The sequence below is a fragment of the Hippocampus bargibanti genome, linkage group LG22 (assembly GCF_051943395.1).
Source record: "Hippocampus bargibanti isolate YZ-2025 linkage group LG22, ASM5194339v1, whole genome shotgun sequence".
NCBI lineage: Eukaryota > Metazoa > Chordata > Actinopteri > Syngnathiformes > Syngnathidae > Hippocampus > Hippocampus bargibanti.
Genome location: NC_142755.1, coordinates 4,522,845 through 4,547,595, shown reverse-complemented (window position 1 = coordinate 4,547,595; position 24,751 = coordinate 4,522,845). Strand labels below are relative to the sequence as shown.

Sequence of the window (24,751 nt, the reverse complement as noted above, 5' to 3'; positions counted from 1 at the left end):
CATTATTTTTAATTTCATTTTTAATTTCATTTTTAATTTCATTTTTATTTTATGTATTTTTTTAATCATTATTATTATTATTGACGTTTTGGTGTCCTTGATGAAGTGTGAGCTTTCTAACAGTTGCGATGTCAGGGTTGCCTCATATGAGTCGCAAATCCCCAAATTTGTAATTGAACATACTTGTGACAACTTTATTCACAGCTCATTTCACCGACAAACATGGCCGCCACATTTAATTTAGCAGACTGATTTTGTGCACCAATCTTATTATTTTTTGTGCTCAAAATCAATAACAACAAGAAGTCAATTGTATTTAAAAAAAGGGGTTTATTATAGTCTTCCCCACCCCTACTGTGAATATAAAAAAACAATGAAATTGCATGTTAGATACGATACAGTGTATTGTCAATATATTTTAGGAGTACATGGATTATGCCTGTATAAATATAAATGTAAAAAATAGAAAAGTTTGAGAAAAAAGGCACAGTGTTAGGCATGACAGTGATTGACATCGCTTAGACTGGTGGAGATGCATTTACCATTGTCCGTTGCATTTTTTTTTTTTTGGGGGGGGGGCAATGCGACCCCTTATTCGCGGTGATGAAAAATTGTGCCCCCACCTCCAGCATTGGAATCCACCCCCCAACCCCTTCATCCCTGTCATGGGGATCTCAGCAGTACTTTGCAGTAGAATTCAGTGTACAGCTACCACAGTGTGACCCCCCCCCCTAAAAAAATCAGTTTCTCCCTTTTTTTTTCATACGACTATTGGGAGGTCCGCGAGCCGTACGCTTGATACAGGAAAGGGGGCCTGCGCAGGGTATAGTCGCTCTTTTTTGAAGGGGAGGGGGCCATTAGAGGTCATCGCCCTCCCCCGAGCTAAAGCTACTACGGCGGCTGCTGCCTTTCGACGTCGCCCGGGGCGACCCGGACGACAGCAACGGGTCGGCGCCAAACGGGGACAGCGCCTCGTCCATCAGGATCTGGTCCAGCCGGTGCTCCCCCTTGAGCGTGGCGCTGAAAATCTCGGTGAAATGCGACAGCGGGTCGGAAAACGCGCCGCAACCGTCGCCGTGGTCCCGCGGCCCGGATGGCGCCGGGGCGGTCGGCACGCCTGCGCCCGCCCCCGCCGGTATCCGATGCTGGTAATCGCCGTTGGGGTCTTCCTGGTAGAGAGGGGGCTGCGGGGGCTGTTGTTGTTTGTGGAGGTGCGAGTTCAGGTCTGTTGTTACCAACGAGGTGGTCATGTTGGGGAGGCCGTGCGCGCGGGCTTGGATCTCAAGTTCCTGCGGGGGGGAAGAAAAAAATCAAAATGCTCATCGGGGATGTTGTGGACCCCAAAAAAGCAGGCAGGAGGGTGGAGCAGGGTGTATTTTTTGAGAGAAATCCGACTCAACCCTGATCTATTAGCTATCTAGCTGGCTAACGGGCTATCTAGCTGCCGAGCTGTCTATCTAGCTCGCTATCTATTGGTTATCTATTAGCTTTCTAGATGGCTAGCTATCTATTAGCTCGCCAGTTAGCTTTCTATGTATTTGAGTTAACGCTGGCGCGTGTGGCTGCCACTGCTCACCCACAGAAAAACTCGAGGTCACTGTAAAGTGACCTTGAGAGTTTTGAAAGGCACTTATAAATGACATGTAGTTATTATTTGAAAAATTGTATTAAATAAATTGAGCAGGAACAAAATCTCAAACAACTAATTCATTGGAACAGAAAGGTCCAAAGTAGCAAACTAAACCAAACTAAACTAAACTAAACCATGACAAAATGAAACAAACCGGTGAAAACAAACAATGACCCGACCCTGAACGGTCGCGACGGATGTTCTTTTAACTCATTCACTATATTTTGTACAGTTACCCCCATTTCATGATAAGATAACTCTAGACCCACATAATTTAGGAATTAACCCTTTATTTTGTGATGAAATAAGAGTGTTGGGTTTCTTGCGCTGCATTGAATGTTGATGTTGTCCGAAAACTCAATATTATGCGTGTCCTGGAAGTTGAGTGACAGTGACAAAAACCCTGGCACTGGAGTAGACACATTTTTGCACATCGTCTGGCTGTCAATGAGTTAACTTCCACTGATAAAAACGACCAACAACTTTGCAGCTGCATGAAAATTGAAGCGTGATGATTCCCTGTCCATTTTTTGGGGGGGGGACGATCGATAATGGCGATCTTTCAACAATCGACGGCGATCGATCGCCTTACCTGAATCCGAAGTATCAGCCTCCTGTTAGCCTGTTCCAGTTTCTTCTGGCGACTCTCCAATTCGCGTGCGTGCTGCTGCTCCTTCTGCAACCACCTGATGTACTCCACCGAGGCCTTAAGGATGGTGCCTTTGTTCCAGCGCATGTCGCTGCAAAAAAAAATGTTTTTTTAATAACCTCTAACCCCCCCATGCGACCCCAGCTACTTTATCTATTCCAAAAAAAATTTGGGGGCGGACATCTTTTGGAAAAAGGAGCTGAATGAGTTAAACTGGGTTCTTTTTAAACACCCCTCACCGACCCCCTCCCAACCCCCAATTCCGAGTCCTTTATGAAAAATGATAATTTACACATAGCAATTATTCTTCTTCGGACCGAACATGGAAGTCTGAAAAGAGGGATTTTAATAGAATAATTAAGTAGCTACGTATGCGCTTCCTCTGTGTCTAAAATTAATCCCGCCGGGACTTTGATTCGAGAACTCAAAGCTGCAAGATTAACGGCATATTTTTTTTTTTAAGGCAAGGTAAAGCAATTGTCCTTGTTCCGTAGGTACGGGAGCCCAATTGGGTCAAAGTTAACTAATTCGCGAAGAAATATGACGTAAAGCGCCATTCCCGAATTTTTTCGGGTTTTGTTTTTTTCTTGTTTGGGTGTCGATAAAGCGCAATTCAGTGTTTTCTGTGCTCCTGGCTCTGTTATTCCCTTCCACAAGGGGGCAGCATTTGGCTTTTGTTCACATTAGCCGCTAACAGTTAGCTCTTTTTTAGAGCTTCAGCTGTTGTTAAAGCACAATATAAATGTATGTATTGTATTGTATTTTGTACAGCTGCCCTCATTTCAAGCTTAAATAACTCCAGACCCACTTAACTTAGGAATTAACTTTTTTTTCCTGATGAAAGAGCGTCTAAGATTTCTTACGCTGCATTGAATGTTGATGTAGTCCTAAAACTCAATTTTTTGTGGGTCCTGGAAATTGAGTGGCAATGACAAAAAAACGTGGCACTGGAGTGGACACATTTTTGCACTTCGTCTGGCAGTGAATGAGTTAATCATTTCTTTTTATCCGGCACCGACTGATCCATTGTTGGTGGACAATTGTTCGAAATGCCTGCCAATTGTTCAAAATGGCCACCAATTGTTCACAATGGCAGACAATTGTTCAAAATGGCCGACAATTGTTCACAATGCCGACAATTGTTCAAAATGGCCGTTCAAAATGGCAATGTTCAAAATGGCCGACAATTGATCACAATGCGGTTCGAAATGCCTGCCAATTGTTCAAAACGGCCACCAAAATTGTTCAAAATGGCCGACAATTGTTCACAATGGCCGACAATTGTTCAAAATGGCCACCAAAATTGTTCAAAATGGCCGACAATTGATCACAATGGCCGACAATTGTTCGAAATGCCTGCCAATTGTTCAAAACGGCCACCAAAATTGTTCAAAATGGCCGACAATTGTTCAAAATGGCCGACAATTGTTCAAAGCGGCCACCAAAATTGTTCAAAATGGCCGACAATTGTTCACAATGGCCTACAATTGTTCAAAATGGCCGACAATTGATCACAATGGCCGACAATTGTTCAAAATGGACACCAATTGTTCAAAATGGCCACCAAAATTGTTCAAAATGGCCGACAATTGTTCAAAATGGCCGACAATTGTTGAAAATGGCCGCCAGATTCGAAGTCGTAGCCCCTCATGGTCTCAATCGCTTTTGTAACGTCGATCAACTTACGGGTCGTTTGATTTTGGTATGAGCGTCCCCAGTTCTTTGATCCTGTAGTTGATGTTGTATCTTCGTCTTCTTTCGACTAAATGTCAACAAAAAACAAAAAGAATGTAAAAAAAAAAAACAAGTTTACAGGAAGTTGTCATTTTAAAGGTGGGGGGGGGGTGCTCACTTAGATTATGGTTGTCCTTTTTCTGCCGTTCCTTTGCCATGACCCGCGTGTCGTGCTCTGTCGAGACAAAAACGATAGCGCAAATGGATTAGCGGACGCGGTTGATCCGTGGACAAAAAGCTTCCAGTCAAGTGGGGAAAACACTGAATCGGCCATTTTTCTACCCGAGCGTTCGCCATCTTGACCTCTTACACACACACACACACACACGGAATGAATGAGAGCCCAGTGAAGGCTTTTTTAGAAGGCCCTACTCACCAATTAGGCAAATTTACGGAACAGCCTTGGAGAAGGGAGGTGGGGTGGCAGAAAAATGCCATCGCATTTTAGATTTGGGTTCACATTCTTACAAATTACCTAATTTGGGGGTCCAAATTGGATTTGTCAATTTGTCTCTATTGATTCGATCATGACAATTTGGTGTGTGTGTGTGTGTCTCGGGGGAAGGGGGGGGGGGGTCGTATTGTGCCCGCACTACAAAAAAATCTTCGGGTTCTGTTTCCTAAATTGTAAGTCTCTTTAGTTGATGCGCCATATTAATAAGACTTCTCATTGGACCGACATTTTTGTTTTGTTTTGTTTTGTTATTTTTCTTTTATCCAAAAAATAACTAAAATTTAACGACCCCCCCCCCAAAAAAAAAATGGGACAGTTAATCTTAAAGGCCATTACATTAGGTACACTTGTGATACAATCCAATAGTACTTTTTTTAAAATACATTTTTGTAATTAATTTTGAATAATTTCCGGTATGAGTTCATACCTAATGGCTGGCTAGCTATCCATTGGCTATCGAGGTGGCTGGTTATCTAGCTCGCTATCTATTCGCTATCTATTAGCTAGCTAGCTCGCTTTCTATCTATTTGGGTTACTTCCGGGTTGAGTGAACGCTGGCGCCTGTGGCTGCCGCCTCTAACCCACAGAAAAACCTATCCTGAGACTGTAAAGTGACCTTGAGAGTTTTGAAAGGCGCTTAGAAATAAAATGTATTATTATTATTATTATTATTATTTTATTATTATTATTATTTCCTTTTTACTGTGAGCTTTGTGGGGTTACATGTGGGACGCAGTCCACCGTTAGGGGGGTTCATTCATACCTTGTTCACCCCCATACACGTCCAGCATGCTGCTACTGAGGGACACCTGTCGCCAACAAAAAAACAGGGGGGGGGGGGGCACCAATGGGTTAAAAAAATAAAATTGATCGATAAAAAATATAAATCAATAAAATGTGAGGCACTTTGAAAGAACTCTTGGACAGCCATTGAGTTTCCGCGGTGATGTGAGTCAATTATTCGGGTAATTGTTGGAATGATTGATAGGCTAATCGTTATCGGGGAGCCCCGATATGGGAATCTTGTAACTTTTGGGAAAATACTCCGAATCAAAGCGACTCAGACGAGATCCAACAAAATGGACAATCTCGATCGACCTCTGTTAAGGCTTTATCTACCCCCCCTCCCCCTCTCACCCCAACCACCCCCTGACCTCGTCTAATCCCCCATTTTCAAGACCCTTCAACCCGCACACAGACGAGGGCTCTGTGTTGGAAATAGCATCCCGTCAGATGAAAAGGCAGAGTTGGGTCAAGCGAACAGAACCAAGCCAAAATTGTTTTTCTACGCCCCTTTTTTTTTTGTTTGAGAAAAGCAAGACGCTTAGCCGTCCGTCCGTCCGTCATGAAGACGCTTGGCGCTCTGTGTCCAGACGTCCAAGTCACATTTTGTCTACACATTTTGCCCAAATGATTCCAACAATTCACCATGTCACCTCCCATTGTGAAGCAGACTTAGATTTAGTCGCTCGATGAAGATCTCGAGGCCATCCTGAATTGTCCCATTCCCACCAAAAAAGCCAGGGGGGATCTGGAGGGTGGTCAAGGAGACCTGACCTAACCCACCCCAGCCTCCCAGTCCCATTCCACCATCACAGTATGTTACAGTTGAAGCTCTATGTCAATTTATCAATCTTTCAGAGTCCTAGTCTATAAGCTCGGGGGGTCTTTGCCATCAAGCTACTAGCGACAAGCTAACGTTTGAAATCAACTTTTGGAGACGTGACCTGAACCGACGTCGCTAACGTCTTGACTGATGTGAGAACTCCCCCCTGCTAAGCCTCGATGAACTTTGACTCATCTTGACCTCAAAGATACGCCACCCTTCCCACCCACACTAACCCCCCGCTCCCGACACCCCCAAACTGCCACCAGAGATCAAACACACACAAAAAAATTGTAAAAAAAGTATTTGCTTTGAGGTCGGTACTTACATTGTTTTGCATGAGGATGTTGGACTCCATGCAATCCAGACCTCCATCTTTAAAACCCGATTCCAAACTGATCAGGTCGTCAATCACTTCATCCATTGGGAACTTAAAAACAACAACAAAAAATAACACATTTCAGCTCACCGGCGACTGACAAATGACACCCGAAAAGTCGCAGGGAAGGAACTAGGAGGGACTTCCCACCAGAAAATCACTAGCACGGACCCCATCGATCCCCCCCCCCCCCCCCCCCCCCACGTCAAAGATGACAAACTAAAAGTTGTTGATGAGCGATGAGCAAGTACTTCCTGTTCACTTTTACTCCCAACGCTGCCGAAAACAAGCCTTTATCTCATTGAAAGAATGCGGGAGGGACGGCGAGTCATCGCTGCTGTGCAATCGCCGCAATACATATTGATTAACGTAGCGCTTGAACAACAGCTGAAGCGATAACAAAGCGCTAACATGGATCATATACAGGAAATAAATCAGTCAATGTTGCCGATGGTAAAATGCGTCACGGACAATCACTGGCGGCCATTTTCACTTCCCCGTCGCTTTCGTTTTTCATCGCTTACCTCACCGTCGTGGTTGGTCATGGCCATCAAGGCGTCGGGACTGTTGGGGTCGCCACCGCCGCCGTCGACGTTGCGCATAACGGGCACGGTAGGCCCGTGGGGGTGGGCCGTCGACGAGGCTAACTTGGAGCCTAGCGTCAGGTATTGTTTGACCTGTTGGCTTTGGTGGAGGTGGAATTTGCTGTTTTCCAGCTGGCTCTGGACCTGTAGGGGAGTGACAGGGGGGGGGGGGGTGTTACAGGATGTCAAAGTCGCAGCAAATGCGAAATAGATGATCTCATTCGCGATGCAGAACTATTCGTGAGTCACGGTTCGGTCATTTCTGTTTTTTGCTGCTGCATTTTCTTGTAAATTGACTTTTTTAAAGTCCATTAAAACAATTGGTGGGCGGGTCAAGCTGAGGGTAGGGGTTGTTGATACCCAACCGAATGAAAATTGAGAGACAATCTGTACCATTTTCTCGTTTCAAGAAGCAAAAGTGGCGGTCGATATACAGCTAACATCCGACTTATGACGGAGTTCCGTTCCGACGAAACGGTCGTAAGTCAAAATGGTCGTAAGTCGAAATACATTCAAAATGTTGGATAGAGACTCGGAGGCTAAATGACCAGCAACCCCCCCTCCCCCCCTCTGGTGCCATCACGTGGTCGATTGCTGTGCGAGTGTGAGACGCTGCCTGGTTGGCCAAAATTGTTGTACGCGTTGCCGGCCTGCTAGCGCATTGCGGTGCCAGGTGTATATATTTTTTTATTTAAATAGGGTCTGGAGGTCATGGTCGTAAGTCGAGCCGGTCGTGAGTCGGATGTTACCTATATAGCATAAAAGTGCCCCCCACCCACCCCATTTTGTGAGGGTCTTACATTGGAAGCTCTGCTCGCATCCCGCATCGCGTAGTAGCCGCAGTCAGATAAGTGTGGCATTCTCCAACAACAACAAAAATCTTCAAATCACAATTTGTTGACGCCGAGCAGCGAAATATCTGAGAATCCAAGTCCCGTCGCCGCTCCCGTGTCGACTCGCCGTCCCTTAGCTAAAGGGGTCCGAGGGGGTCTTTCATTCTAAAGGGCCCTAAATGAACTCATTAGGCCCCAAGCCGAGAGGCAGACCCTCACGTCGCCAAGCACGAAGATCACTTCAAACAACCGCCTGTCGAATCACCCGCGGTTTGATCACCGCGGGACGTCTGCCTTTAGCGTCTTTCGCTAATTCGCCGGGACCGCCCCTTTCACCCACGGCGACCAATCGCCGTCGCTCCCGAGATCCTCTTCTGCATTCACCCAGAGGTTGCGGAGACACAAAATGAACCTTGTTCTCCAGCTAGGGGGGGTTTTAAATAACTCAACTCGTGCCGTTTTTAAACATGGCTCGCCGCTATCAATGCAGTACGATCGGTTCCGGCGTCAATAGAACCATTCGGTAGCGGCGGGTGAGGCGTGGGGGGGGGGGTCTATCATACTACTATACGACTATTTCCAGATGTCGGATTTCACCCGAAATGTGTCGGTCGATTCCCCCGACAATGCCGCTCAGTGTTAGCGCAATGTGGTCGTTCGGCTATTTTTAAACAATGGCATCTCGCGCGAGTTGTTAGCGGCGCTTTTGAAAACATCGACACTACTGTTTGTCAGTTTGTCGTTGTCCATTTAAAGGTGGGAAAAAAAATCTGTGAACTGTCTTGAACTCCTTTTGTTTCAATGAGTCTAAATTTTTCCATGACGGAAGCTGGCGGCTAATCAATTACAAGAATCTGCATTGACCTTTTGACTGGTCAAATGGCAGTCCGATCGTTCCGATGAATGAAACGTTTGCTGTTCATTAGATTGAAGTCGCCGTATTATTGTTTTATTGTCTGTCAGGGAAAAATTATCTACAAATATCTTACTTTTCAAGTTCTTTTATTTCAGTTTTCATCCCATTCCACTCCCGGGTAGAGTGAACACTGGCGCGAATGGCTGCCGCTGCTCACCCAAAAATTATGTGACTGTAAAGTGTCCTTGAGAGTTTGGAAAGGCGCTTATAAATGAAATGTATTATTATTATTATTATTAGTAGTAGTAGTAGTAGTAGTAGTAGTAGTATTAGTATAATTAGTAGTAGTAGCAGTATTAGTATCATGAGTAGTAGTAGTAGTATTTATGTCTTTTTTGTATTTTTCGGATTTTTGGTATATTTAGTATTTTTAGTAGTTTTGTTTTTGTTTAGCGACGAAATGCAGTGCTGCATCTACTCTGAGAAAAAAAAGGGTTGTTTGTTCGCCATCCCATAAATCATCAACAATTCGGATAATACCGCTCCAGTCTTCTCTCGTAAATATTTTTATTCACCACGATTAAAAGTATAATAAAAAAGAGAGAAAAAAAAACATCCATTGGTGATATTAACACAGATGACCCTTTTTGTAGAACTTTTTTTTTGTTTTTTGTTCCTCACCGGCCTAAAAACAGAGTTCCTTAAATCGCCGCACAGACGAGAAGTTTAAGTTTTCGGAAGTCAAAGAAAGCATTTGATTGACTTTTTTGTGGGGGTAGGGGGTGATTAATTTATTTTTTTTAATTAACGGGGCCTTCACCTCACGTCCTCAAGCGTCCTCAATCGTATGTGTGTGTGTGCGAATGTGTGTGTGTGAGCTCCCTGTTCTGGTTTTGCCGTTGCCATTTTTCACTACTGTAAAATGACGGGAGATGCGCTTGTTATCCACTTAAAGGAATCTGATTAGATTGGAGAGGTTACGGCGCTTCAGTCACTGAAACTCAACTCCACAATGGCGCGTTTATGTAAGTGTGAAGAGGCCATGCCAGGAGATTATCAATGGCCCTACACACACACACACACACACACACACACACACACACATACATAAACGCACGCTTGCATGCATACATGCACACACGCTCACAGGGACAGCAATGGGAGAAGAATTCAATCCATCCTTGGCCTGAGTTTGGGAATTTTTTTCACCCCCTTTCCCTCTTACCCCCCTCCCCGGGCCAATTGTTTGGTTTGAGACACTTGAGTGTTTCTCTTGGGGGATGCTGAGCTGTGGATGGCACCTGCTGCAACAATCGGGGCACTGTTTGGATTTGTTTGTAGGCGTTACCTTATAGACTGACGTCAGTCTCTGACGTGCGTTTCGGGGTCCATAGATTTTTTTTGGGGGGTGGGGTATTTTATTATAATATTTTTATTATTATTCTCATTCTCATTATTATTATTATTATTATTATTATTATTAGTGGTGGTAGTAGTAGCAGCAATAGTAGTAATGGTAGTAGTATTTTAGTATTTGTAGTATTTAGAGTCTTTATAGTATTTTTTTTTTTGTTTTTTGTTTGTACTTTTTGTATTATTTGTATTGTTAGTATTTATAGTATTTTTAGTATTTTTAGTATTTTTTGCTTTTTTTATTTTTCATATTTTGTGTATTTTTAGTATATTTAGTATTTGTAGTATTTTTTGTATTTTGTTTTGTATATTTAGTATTTTTTGTAATTGTTGTATTTTTAGTACTATTAGTATTATTAGTATTATTTGTATTTTTTTATTTTTTAGTATTATTAGTATTATTTTATTATTATTATTAGTGGTGGTAGTAGTGATAGTAGCAGTAGTAGTAGCAATAGTCGTAGTAGTATTAGTATTTTAGTAGTATTTATAGTATTTAATATTTATAGTATTTATAGTATTTATAATATTTTTTTAGTATTTTTCGTATTTTTTGTATTGTTAGTATTGTTAATATTTATAGTATATTTAGTATTTTTTGCTTTTTTTGCACTTTTGTATTTTTTGTATATTTAGTATATTTAGTATTTTTAGTATATTTAGTATTTTTAGTATCTCATCTCACCTCATTTTCCATACCGCTTATTCCTCATTAGGGTCGCGGGGGTTGCTGGAGCCTATCTCAGCTGTCTTCGGGCACGAGGCGGGGGACACCCTGAATTGGTTGCCAGCCAATCGCAGGCCACACAAAGACGTACAACAGTCACACTCACACCTAGGGACAATTTGGAGTGGTCAATCTGCCTGCCATGCATGTTTTTGGAGTGTGACAATGTTCACCTTCTTATTTTATTGTTTTATTTTACTGTAATTTATTTTTGGCTAATACAACTGATTGCGGAGAATTCCGCTTATTAATTCTGGGCTCTATTTAACTCATTCACTGCCAGAAGCCATGACCAGTGACTGAGTTAATGGTAGTCGTAGCAGTAGCAATAGTAGTAGCAGTAGTAGTAGTACTAGTAGTAGTAGTAGGAGTATTTTTTTTCAGCCAGACGTTTGAAACTGGGGAGGACCTATTGACTCTTTGTCCATCCAGCCATTGCGTGGACTGAGGTGAAATCAAGTCACTGCTGCTCTCAAAGGCCAACGCACATACTGATAGTAGCCCCCCTCCACCTCAAAAAAGCGGTTGTGCAACAAAGTTTCAGTCTTGCTCAAGTTCTCGTTTCACTTCAGAAAAATAAATAAATAAATAAATAAATAAATAAAAAATCCAGCTGCTTATGAAAGACGGGCCGATGTGCTCGCGGCGTGAATAAACCAGTTAAGGCAAGGGAGTGTCCGTCCACACGTGTTTGTCCTATCACGAGCGGCAGACAACATCGTTGTTTTTATTGCCCTCAGAAGGTCGCTTCCAACCGCATCGGCGTTGCAAAAAAAAAAAATGACGAAAAAAAAAGATACTTAGCATTAGCCGCATTGAGCGAACCAAACGCAAAACACAACCGCATCGTCAAGCAGCCAATCAATGAACCTTCGCCTTGGTCATTGAAGTGATTTCGAGCACCATTGCCGACCCAAAAAATAAATACATAAATAATACCCATTCATCGTTTGTTCTCTCTTAATAAAGCATGAACATTCCGGGCAACTTGTCGACATTAAGATGATTGAGGCGGAGCAGTAATATAGTTGGAGTAGAAATGTGGCCAAAGCTTACCTAAATTGCTGTGCGTTATAGATAACTGTTTCGGAAGTAGATAAATAAATGAATATGTACCTACGTTCATACACAAATGCACACATTAAAATACATACATTGGAATTGGATTAGCCTTTATGAGCCTCGCAGTGCAGAAATTGACATTTCACAGCAGCAAAGTGCTGAAAGGAAGAGGAAAGGAAAGGAAGAAGTAGAAAAACAAAATAAAGAAGCTGCTGTACATACATACTGTACATACATGCATACATACATACATACATACATGCATACATGCATACATACATACATACATGCACACAATTCCTTGTGTGTTCTCCATACTTGGCAATAAAGATGATTCTGATTCTGATTCTGATACATACATACATACATACATACATACATACATACATACATACATACATACATACATACTGTACATATATGCATACATAGACACATACTGTACAGAGACACATACTATAAAGAGACACATACTGTACATACATCCATACTTATACACATACATACACACATACGCACATAAATTCATGCATACACGCGTACATGCATACATGCATACATGCATACACGCATACACACATGCATACACATATCCACACATGTATACACACATACATACATTGAAGGATGTGCAAATTTCTTGGTGCCGATCTGGCCCCCGGGCCTTGAGTTTGGGACCTGAGCCGCGGGAGCTTCAGATGTTTCCGTACAGTTGATGTTTGTTGAGTTAGGCATTGTTGACGCTTACTGACGCGGGTACGCGCGGTGTCGTTTCGACCTAAGGTGTGGGTGAGTTATTTCACCCCCCCCCATCCCCTTTCCCCCGTGCATTTGCGCTGTCCTACCTGCAACAGCTGAATCTCCGTCAAAGTGACCACTTTGACCACACAACGTCGACTCATGGCGCCCGTGGTGTTGATAAAGCGCAAATCTCGGGATCTTTTAGGGGTTTAGCGCGCGAGAGTGAAGAGGAAGAAGTAGACGACGCCGGCCCGTAGTCTCCCTTCCTGAGCTTTTGCAGAAATATCAACGAGGAAACCAAGGCATGACACATCAGCTTATTTTTGGGGGAGCTCGACGGGCCGCTTCTTCCTCTGCGCGGGCAGAAAAAAAAACCTGACAGAAGCAGAACAGGCGACAGCGTGCATGCTAGCGAGATGCTAATACGTTGCTTCTGCGCGCACATGGCTATGCTTTTCCTTCCTGTAGAAAATTCAGCACATTCTGTCAGCTTATCTCCATGACAGCCGCTTCCCTGGTTGACCCCCCACACCCCCTCCCAAACCCCCCATTTTTCCACAATACTTCCAAACAGTTAGCGGCTTTTTACCTACTTTTGCTCCACATGTTCCACTGACGGAGAAGCTCATTAAAGCGTCAACGCGCGTCCACGGCGGCATTACTTCAAGCCGCCGTGACCAAAGGAATGTTTGGTCGCCATCTGAGGCTCGTGTTTGCACGGCGCGTCCACGTGATCGCCGCTAGGCGCCTGACGCTAGCTCACGTTTTCTCGGAGGGAGGCCGATTTCTTGCCGGAAACGAAAGGCAGGATTTTAGTTGTTAGCGTTAGCTAGCCCTTCCACCCCGTCGTCTGTTGAACTTCCCTTTTAGCTTTTATTAGCCATCCAAACATGAGCAATCACTAAATGATTACTCATTTCGTCCATGTTATGGCGCCCGCTGGAAAAAAAATCACCAGTCGTTAGCGTGCGCTCACCTTTGTTAGCAAGCCCGGCTAGCGCGCCTATGTTTAAAACATCAGGCGCCCCCTCGTCACGGCCTTCTGAGGCCTCGGCATCAAAGTGCGGGCTAGCACATCTGAGAACTGTTTTATCAGCGCTCGAAAAGGAATGCGTAATGGACACGCTACACTTTTAATGATGCCCGTATGAATTAAATATCGCCGGCGTTTTCGCCGGATTACATGCGGGGTGGGGACTGTTACGCGCTTATGGCTAATATGTCAATCGGGAGAATGCTAACGGGATTGTCGAGTCATCGTCACTCGGAATTTTGTCACATTTTGGGAAATGAACCGGGAAGACATTTTGATTCTCGTGATGTCCTTTAAGGGATAACAAAAGGTGTATGTTGAACGTCGTTACCTGCACGAATTCATGCTAGGCCACAGCCCCGTCGGATTCAAAACTAGCCGCCGGTGTTTAAAATAAACTGAAATCCTCTACTGCTCAGCCGGGGAACAAAAATATCTTTTGTCTGTCCGTTTAATGTCATTTCCTCAACAAATCAGACCGTAACGGAGGATCTGACAGGGGCAATATTGTTTCACGGATTAAAGGAGGAAGTTTGTTTGTTTTTTTTTTCCAGGCTAAGCAGACAGCTAGGATCGCACTTTTGGTCATTTTTGCTAAGGTGAAATGCTAGCGTACATGTAAAAAAAAAATCTTAAACGAGCATAAAACTAACGACTGAACGATCGCGCACCTCCGATTGTTCCGCTAAAGATCCCCAAAATAAACACGGGCGAGAAAGGGCTAGCTTGAAGATGCGTGCGGCACAGAGTTGATCCGATTAGTCAAATGGAATAATACAATTTTTGCAGCTAAATCAATTAGGCGGCCGTTCTCGCAAGAACTCCGCGTTGTGAAGAGGCGTGCACGTGCACACGTGCTACGTGCTAGCACACCTATGCTAACCAGTAGGATGCTTATACTACAGCATTGGAGATGTAGTTCTGCCAGCATGAATCCCATGCTAACATCGTCAACGGTTAGCGATGCTAATGCTAACGACGATATGAAAGTGGTCACAATCTTGATATAATACGACAACGTGATCGTAGGCAATTGCACTAAATCTAAAGTAGAACGGGGGGAAGTCTTCAGAGCAAAATCAGAAGCGCATCAAGACTTTTTTGATTATGACGCCGCGCCATCTTTGAATATTTGAAACCCAAAAAAATTGATAATAATTCCCATCAACGTCTTAACTTTGAAGCTTAATGCGACATCAAAAAAGGGTCCTGCTCACCCTAACCGCATTTGTGAAGGCACTGTTCAAAAGCTTTTTTTGGCAGGCTGATGTCGATTTCAACGCCCCCCCCGCGCCCGACCTCCACGCCCCGTCCCCAAAAAACTCCTCACTCCACTTTTAACTCAATTGCGGAAAATGAAATAATGCAATTGCTTTTTAATGAGAACTAAGCAGAAAATGAGATCAAGCTTTGACCTTACCCGAACTAATATCGTACGGTTTGTTCCGTGGATACAAAGAACGGCTTGTCCGTAGCGCCGCCCGGCCCGCCGCCGCGCTTCTTGTACGCGAGCGGGAACAAGCTTTTATTCCTACATGATATGGGTCTGGAGTTATATGAGCTTGAAATGAGGGCAGCTGTTCAAAATACAAAGCAATACATATACAGTGATACGACATCGACAATCACAAAGGTAAATAAAACGACTTTTAGTATACAGTACAGTTTCTTTCTTTAATTACAATACAATAGCACCTTTATTATAGACTTATTATAGACTTATTTAGTAGAAAATTGTTTTATGTGGGACCTGGAAACGGATTATTCTCATTTTTAATGATTTCCTATGGGAAATTAATGTTTGGACGACACACTTTTTGCCTTACACACACTTTCTGGGAACCAATTAAGTTCGTAAGCTGAGGTATCACTGTATATTGGTTTATGTAGCGCTTTAACAACAGCTGAAGCTATAAGAAAGCGCTAACATGGGAAAAGGGGTAAAAGTAGTCAGAGTAGCAGCAGCAGTAGTAGTGGTAGTAGTAGTAGTTGTTGTTGTTGTAGTAGTAGTAGTATTTTTTAGGCATTTAGTCACTGACAAGTAGCTTTATTTCACTATTTTATTTTACTTTAATTTATTTTTGGCTAATACAACTGCTTGCGAGGAATTCCGCTTATTAGTTTTGAGCTGTATTTAACTCAGTCACTGCCAGTGGCCATGGCCAGCGCTTTATCGGCACCCAAGCATGAAAAAACAAAACCCGAACAAATTCGGGAATTACGCTCTCCGTCATATTTTCAATTTCCCGAATACCTGAATTTGTGAAAGGCAGTGAATGAGTTAATAGTAGTAATCGTCGTAGTAGTAGTACTAGTAGTAGTAGTAGTATTTTCTTTTTTTTTGCATTTGGTCACTGAAAAGTAGTTTCATATTTTTTAAGCCAGACGTTTGAAATGTTCACCTGTTTTATTTTCATTTATTTTTGTCTAATACAACTCATTGCGGGATATTCCGCTTATTACTTTTTGGCTCTATTTAACTCATTCACTGCCAGAGGCCATGGCCAGCGCTTTATCAGCACCCAAGCTTGAAAAGTAAAACCCGAACAAATTCGGGAATGGCACTCTATGTTATATTGTCAATTTCCCCAATAAATTTGTGAATGGCAGTGAATGAGTTAATAGTAGTAGTCGTAGTAGTACTAGTAGTAGTAGTAGTAGTACTAGTAGTATTTTCTTGTTTGCATTTGGTCACTAAAAAGTAGTTTCATGTTTTTTCACCCAGACGTTTGAAATTCTCCTTTTTTATCTTCTGATTTCACTTAAATTTATTTGTGGCTGATACAACGGATTGCGAGCAATTTCGCTTATTACTTTTTGGCTCTATTTAACTCATTCATTGCCAGAGGCCATGGCTAGCGCTTTATCGGCACCTAAGCATGAAAAAAACAAAATCTGAACAAATTTGTGAATGGCACTCTACGTTATATTTTCAATTCTCCGAATAAAATTGTGAATGGCAGTGAATTGTTATCTGAGTTAGCGTAAAGTTAATGATGTGTAATAACAAAGACACTGCCATCTAGTGGCCTGGCATGCACACTACAACACAATCAGCCATTGTGTCAAATAGGAATGATTGCGATTTTTGCTATTTCAACCATAGCTGAGAAAACAATCCGAAGTAACCTCAAACTTTCTGAAAGAAAAAAAAAACATCTGCGTCCATTTACATATTTGCGCACTTCACTCCGCCGCCTCCTTCTCATCTGTCCTGCCTTGATGCTCGTCTCCGCCCGCGCTCTTGATGGGCTTTGCCGCCGTCTTATCTCTTCATCTGCGCTTACACCCTACGCGAGGTTAACGTGAGACGACGCCGATCTTTTTCATCACAACGGGGGAGCCCGGCAGACCAAAAGCCCGACTTAAAAGCGGCGTTTCAGGGTATTAATTGCTTGACGTGGCTCACCCAGGTATGGGAAACCTTGCATGTGCTGCAATTAAACACGCCGACATACTTTGGATGTTTGAACACATCACGTGGGCCCGGCGTGCAGAGTTGTGCCAAGTTAGTGGGGGCGGGTTAGAAGAGCCCCCCCCCAAAAAAAAGTAAGAACAAGTCAATGCAATTCTTCAAACGATTAGCGTAGCAAAACTATTCAACGTCAAAACGTGTACTAGATATTAAACTAGATATTGCCCGACAACGTGTTATCAACTACAAATCAATGTCAATTCAATTTGGGAATTGGTTCGAAATGAAACATTCAAAAATCTCCACGTTTTATTATTTTTTACGTCTAATCTATTCATTCATTCATTCATTCATTCATTCATTCATTTTTATTCATTCATTCACTCGTGTATTTATGTATTCATGTATCCGTGTACTCGTGTATTCGTATATTAATTAATTAATGTTTATTTATTATTTATTTATTATTATTTGTTTTTTATTGGTTATTTATTATTGATTATGAATTATTTTTTAGGATTTATTTATTTATTTATTATAATTTACGTGTCTAATCTGTATTTTTTACATGATTTATCACACTTAAAAAAATTAATGCCTTTGTCCAGTTTTTTTATTTACTTATTTATTTATGTATTTATTTATGTATATATTTAGGTATTTATTTATGTATATATTTATGTATTTATATATGTATTTATATATGTATTTATGTATGTATGTATTTTATTTATTTATTTATAATCAATTCCCAAATTTATTCAAGAAATGAAAAGCATGAATGACGTGGAGCGCCATTCCCGATTTAGTTTTTTCATGTTTGGGCGCCAATCAAGCGCTGGTCAGACCTCTAGTAATGTTTTTCCCTTCCACGAGGGAGCAGCATTTATCTTTTGTCCATGTTAGCGCTTTGTTTCAGCTATAGCTGTTGTTAAAGCATTATATAAATCAATATGTATGTATTGTATTGTATTTTGTACATCTGCCCCCATTTCAAGCTCAGATAACTTCAGACCCATATAACTTAGGAAATAACTCTTTTTTTGATGAAAGAAGAGAGTCTAAGGTTTCTAACGCTGTATTGAATGTTTGTGTAGTCTTAAAACTCAATATTCTGTAGGTCTTGCAATTTGAGTGACAATGACAAAAACCCTGGCACTGGAGTGGACACATTTTTTTGAACATCGATCATGATCAGTATTATTTGTAGATTAGGTTGAGATACTTTAAGATGGAAATAAATTTGATTAAAATCCCCATGGAATGGGAAAAAAAATCCTTGTCAAGTTTAACATCCTGCTGTCAAATTATAAAAACAACAAACCGTCCAAAAGCTAGCGTTAGCATCCTCGCGGCTAGCCGTCTCTGCGTCCGTCGCTCGCTGCGAGCTTTCAGCACTCACTCAAACCATGACGCGTAAACAGCGGAGGAGTCGACATGTCGCGGTCACCCACCTACCTGCCCGTACCAGTTATATTCCAGCATCGTGTCAGGAAGTAGCTAGCCTCAGCCCAAAACGTGCACCGCCGTCGCTTGCTAGCTCGTGAAACGACAGCGTGGATAAACGCGGCCCGGTCGAGCCGTCCTTGCGTGTCCGCATTCGCCGGCCTGTTCTGATTGGCAAGGCCGGGCCGTAGATTTTTTTTTTGTGGGGGAGGGGGGGGGGTACTCCCAGAGTTTCTGACCTGTTGATAATGAACCTGAACCCATTATTTTGAGTCAATGAATTGAAAGAAATCGGGCAAGGAATGAAAGCCGCCGGGCCAATTAACGGCATTCTTGGATGTATTACGCCCAGAGCGCCGGCGCTCAGGCAGACCACTTTACGCCTTTTGTCTTTATCCCCTTTCTGTTATTCATTCATTATTCCGAGTGGGGTCAGGGCGGGGTCACGCTGTCTCTTGTTTGGCGAGGATGGCACGAGAGGGGGGTGGGTCGGGGGGGGGGGAGTTCGTCCGGATCTGACAATTGGCTGGATGACGTCGCATTGAAAATGATGCGCTGGGATTTTTGCCCATCTCATTGTATTTGCTGGTGATTGAACCCTCCGCACCCTGCCCACCACCTTTTCCAACACAACCGAATAGTGCCTTTTTACATTTTTTTTATGATGATACTAGTGCAGCGTGTTCTACCGGAGACAAATTCCTTGTGTGTTTTACATACTTGGCCAATCAAGATGATTCTTATTCTATAATTCTGATTCTGATTGCACAACTTTTGCTACATGCATTTTGCTACACATGTTCGATTTTGGCACCGGCTAATTTTTCATGGCCTCCGTCCCGCATCACCCCCCCCCCACCCCGGGTTTCCCAGAACAACAGAGGCGAGTTTTGTGCCTGTGGATTTTTCACGGTCTGAGCCAGTTGTAACGGGCTATTGGCAACGCATTTCTCAGTTGAGGGCAAACGTGGATGACTGCGAGTCACACGGGCGACGTTTGACCTTTTGTCAACTGCTAGCTGCGCTTTACCGTATTTCATCTCAAAACGGGCGAGCAGGAAACAAAAGGGAAATTCAATATTGCCTAATCGCGTTAGGAAAAAAAAAAATTTTGGTCTGTGATGTCTTGTGTGATGTGATTAGGAGATAGACGGCGGTTCACGGTTTGAGTCCCTTCATCTCATCCGCTGCATGGAAGATGTTTGTTGTCGTTTATTGATGCGTGCTTTGATTTTGGAGCAATTAGTCCTGTTCAGTCAAAAGACTTCCTTTGTTTATTTTGTTATTCCTTTATTTATTTTGCACCGTGCCTGACTTCCGATTGCGACCGCAAAATGAGATAATCCATCCCGATTCTGCACAGTTTCTCACTATCAGTCAATTGGATGTGGTTATAGCACCACCTATGCCGGACTCACTGTCATTTGCTGCTACTAAGGAAGCCCAAATAAGGTCAGAAGATCTCATTACTCCCCATTTTTGTCTTCCGAAATCTTTAAGAAGCCTTAAAGGACAACCGATACCAATTTTTTGTTTCCTAACTGACATCTGAAAAACGTTTTATAGCATCTAAAATACCCAAAACACACAGATTGATATTTTTAGTCAAATGTAAAACACCAATAAAAATGACTTAGTGTCCCAAAACTACTTCAAAATTACTTCAGAAAGTTTCAGTTTCAGAAGGTCCCGCCCCCTTGTTCGTGACGTCACGCCAGGACGTCTTGCCTCGCTATTAAAATCAAAATAATGCCTTCAGATTCGGAGAAGATGCTTTCTTGTTACTCATCCAGTTATGAATATGATTCAAATAGTTCTGAAGAGGAAAGCATACGTGTTTGCAATCGATTAAAGAAGTCCTTCCGTCTCATTTTGAGGCATCTGGACTGCAATGTAGCGTCCCAGAAAATGCACAAGATGGCGCCCAAGCTCCGTTGGAAATGGGCTGTTTTCCTTCTAATTTCGCCATCAACACAAAGTTTTCAGATCAAACAAAGTACCCAAAATGCATTGTGTGTCGCTTTCTCGGTCAGGGGTGTTCCAGACGTGACGTCACGTCAAGCATCGTCATCAACTCGAAAACAAGACATCCTGAATATTCATCGCGAGTCTTAAAACGTAAAATATAGCTATATGCCGTGGAATCTTTGTAAAATACGCTCAGTAGAAGTCATTTGAAGTGATTTTACAAATTATGGACACAACTTGTCTGGAGGCGTCAGTTGTGTCCTTTAAAGTATACTGTCACGGGCGTCCCTCAAGGCTCAATCCCGGGGCCACTTCCGCATCCCTGACACCACCCCTCGAAAACACTGAACTCCTAAACCAGCATGGAGCCTCAATCTGGTCCCTGTTGCGTAATGTCCATTAGGTTCGCCGCCACTATTTCGGACTCCCCACGCATCATCCCCGTCGGGCCCCTCCCCTCTCAATCCTATTAGTCTGCGAACATAGTTTAACTGCAAAAGACTGTCGAGTTCACTCAATTAGACCTAATAGGATTAAAGGATGCCGGTACGGGCCGGGAGTTTTTGAAACGGCCATGGAATTTGGTCGTAGACACCTGCTTCAACCGTGCTAAGCTAACAAAAGATGGGGAAGCTTTGGCCACGGCCACCCTGGACGGCGCTCGACGGATGGAACGCATCCATTTTTGACGTCTTTGGAGTGTTACATTCTTGAGCCGTTGGCATCCATTTTGTCCTTCTTTCGTATTTGTGCTTTTTAGCCCTTGAATATCATTTTCCGCCATTTTGGATTTGACCTTCCATTTTGTATAAACGTTCCAACATTCTTCCCATGGGTGTCGTTCGCAGTCTCAAGCCGACAATTCACAACGGTTTTCCATCCCGGTGGTCTCCCCGTGTATGTGGACCCTGTGAATAGCTAGCTTGGTGGCCTCGAATCGCCCCCACTGATAGACGCCACCCCCCTTTCCAAGGTCCACCAACCACAAGGGATTATGATATGTTTCGTGTGTTGATGTGTGTGTCAGCCAATTAGTGTTTGTTTGTTTTGAGGGGCGTGGGGGATTTTGTCATTTTTACTTACAGGAAAGAAAACTGTGGCGTTTGTTTTGCATCAGATACTAATTCCATTGCGTGTCTTTATTTAGACGTTACTTTTTATAGAGGTGCGCTTCAAGCTGAGAATGGACCGTTGTTCCCCCTTCTCGGGAACTCGGGTCAGCAACTCAGAAGACAATTTAGGGATGGAAGCTTGATTTCATTAGCTAATTCAATTGACAGTATGCTGCGCACGCCAGATAGTTGAGGGTCAGGAATGACCGGCATTTTTTTTAGAGGGGGTGGGGGTTGAAAAAAGTGGCATAGAGCGCCTCTTTGCGTGGGATTACTGCTGCGTCTTGTCGTGCGGTTACGTGCACGACACGGTTGAATCGTTGCAGAAACCTCGGTTTGTCCCACGGCAGTCGATGACATGGCGGCGAGCCGCCGTGACTTACAGGCTCGACCGCAGATCGGAACGCAACAAACCGGTGCTTGTCCCTAGCGTTGCAACTACGTTTACTGGTGGGGGTTTTTTAGACCTCAAAGTGACAGCGCAACATGGCGGCATGAAAAATGTTTTACTGATGGGTATCTTTTTTTTTAGCTGATTTTTGCCTTTGGTAGTAAGAAGTATGCATTGAAATTAAAAAAAAAACCCAAACAAACAAATAAATAAATAACATTTACAATTAAAATTAAACTAAAAATAAAACTACAAGTAAAAAAATATAATATATAAATATAATAATAAAAATAAAAGTCACAATAAAACCAACAAAAATTAAAATAAAGATAAATTACAAGGAAAAATAAAAATGAAAATTACAACAATAATAAAAATAAAACCAACGACAAAACCAACAATAAAAATAAATAACAATAAAAACTGCAAAAACAATAAAATATAAAACCAACAAACCAACAACAAAAATAAAAATAAAAACAAACACAAATAAAAACTACAAAAAAACTACAAAAATAAAAATAAAACAAACAAAAATTTAAATTAAAATAAATTACAAGGAAAAATAAAAATGACAATTACAACAACAATAAAAATAAAACCAACAACAAAACAAACAATAAAAATAAATAACAATAAAAACAACTACAACAACAACAAAATATAAAACTACAAATAAGAAAATAAAAACAAAACCAACAATAACAACAAAAATAAAAATACAAATAAAAACTACAACAAAAAAACAACAAAAATAAAAAAAGGAAAAATAAAACCAACAAAACCAACAACAAAAATAACAAAAGGAAAAATAAAACAACAAAACCAAAATTACAAATAAAAATAATACCACCACCAACAAAAACAAACACAAATAACAAAATATATAAATAAAAATAAAAATATGTGTAAATATTTGTAAAAAGACAAATAAAACTTCAAATAAAAACAAAAAAGTTACAATACAAAAAAAAATAACAACAAAAACAAATAAATTAATATTTAGATACTTTTAAAACAACAGGGTCAAAAATAACCCAAATTGCATAAAATTGCTAACCCATCACAGGGTCCAAAAGGTAGAGAGTCAGTCCTGGGTTATTTCTACTCATATCAATACATGGTGAAGTATATATAAATTCAGCATGCCTACTCGGTAGCATGTTGCTGTTTCATTTTTAATCTCGCTTTTGCTTGCCGAGCGTTTGAACGATATGGTCGCAAATTTGATTAAACTATACTTGAGGGGTGGGGGGGGGGGTAATCAAATTGTTTAGATGTACTTTAGTTTAATCGCACAGGTGGAGGTGCCATTCGAGGGCCTCCCCCAACCAAGCTAGGTTTCCATGTTCAAGCAGTTGCGTCGCACCCGGTGCGTATTCTCACGAGTCTTGCCTATCCTCTCCCACAAACACACAGCTAGCCGCAGCAACTTTAGCACATGAAAAACCTCCCGCAGAAGCAGAAAGGCATCGCGTAACTCTTAAACTTTGAAGTCTATCAGTCGGCCATCTCACGTTGGCATGTTTTCACTTCCTCCTTTTTTTACAAATCCGATTGATATCATCCGTCTGGATCTTCATCTTGGATTCCTTACTCGCCGAGGGTCAGTCTGGGAGTCATTTGGCGCTTTTTCTCTTATCCCAGCCACGTTTAATTTTGCATCAAAGCCGCAAAATAGAGACTATCTCTTGCTTTTTATTCCCAAATGGCCGACATTATGCACGGTTGCCCGTATCTACACCGAATGCATGCAAAAAAGGAAATAAAAATCACAGCTTTGCTGGTTTTTAGCGATATTATCAGGTGCACCATCACCCTGCCGCCATTTTGTTTCTACTTCTTTCTTTTTTTTTTTACCTACCTTCCATGCGTTTGGAGAGCAGTACAGAGCAGATGATTGCAGACCGCCATAGGCGCCATTATAGGGACAGCGAGGCCGGTAGCCCCAGAACTGCAGCAAGCTACGCGGCTGCGTTCCAGGGTTCCACAAACCCAGTCGGGCATCTCGCAGTCTGATCATCTGCTGCTCGTCCGGGCATGATGGGAACATTTCTGAAAATGGACAGCGGGTTAAATGTAACACAATCCCTTGATTGACTTTTCATCAACCTGAAATGATCGTGACATTTATGGTGCTGGTTATTTGGGACATGCTAGCTGGTATGCTAATATGCTAAAGCTAGTACGCTAATACGCTATATGCCCACATGTCATTGACTCATTCACTGCCATTCACAAATGTATTCAGGAATTGAAATTATGACGTAGAGCGCTAATCCCGAATTTGTTCTGGTTTTTTTTTTTTTTTTCATGCTTGGGTGTCGATAAAGTGCTGGCCATGGCCTCTGGATATATATTTTTTCTTTTCCACAAGTGGGCAGCGTTTCCCTTTTGGCCATGTTTGCGCTTTGTTCCAGCTTCAGCTTGTTGTTAAAGCACTATATCAACCAATATGTATGCTTTGCGTTGTGTTTTGGACAGCCATCCCCATTTCAATCTCAGATAACTCCAGACCCATATAATTTAGGAATTAATTGATAAAAGAAAAGACTCTAATGTTTCTAACGCTGTATTGAATGTTTATGTGGTCTCAAAACTCAATATTCAGTGGGTCCTGGAATTCAAGTGACAATGACAAAAACCCTGGCACTGGAGTGGACACATTTTTTGCATATTGTCTGGCAGTGAATTAGTTAATAATACTAAAAATATTAA

The 24,751-nt window shown here is 42.1% G+C and overlaps 1 protein-coding gene across 3 annotated transcripts; it reads right to left on the bottom strand.

The window, feature by feature from the left end:
• Nucleotides 1-316: 316 nt before the first annotated feature.
• Nucleotides 317-24,088, bottom strand: tfec (transcription factor EC). Of its 3 annotated transcripts, none has more exons than XM_088988933.1 (8): nucleotides 23,898-24,088; nucleotides 6,977-7,180; nucleotides 6,402-6,503; nucleotides 5,231-5,276; nucleotides 4,132-4,188; nucleotides 3,966-4,041; nucleotides 2,223-2,370; nucleotides 317-1,289 (listed from the first exon to the last, which is right to left on the bottom strand). In XM_088988933.1, exons 1-8 carry the CDS (start codon nucleotides 24,084-24,086, stop codon nucleotides 858-860), a joined length of 1,254 nt encoding a protein of 417 aa, XP_088845059.1. In that variant the 5' UTR covers nucleotides 24,087-24,088; the 3' UTR covers nucleotides 317-857. The 3 variants fall into 3 exon arrangements, with proteins under 3 accessions (XP_088845059.1, XP_088845061.1, XP_088845060.1); XM_088988935.1 differs by lacking the exon at nucleotides 23,898-24,088 and adding an exon at nucleotides 12,773-13,045; XM_088988934.1 differs by lacking the exon at nucleotides 23,898-24,088 and adding an exon at nucleotides 7,837-8,143.
• Nucleotides 24,089-24,751: the final 663 nt, after the last annotated feature.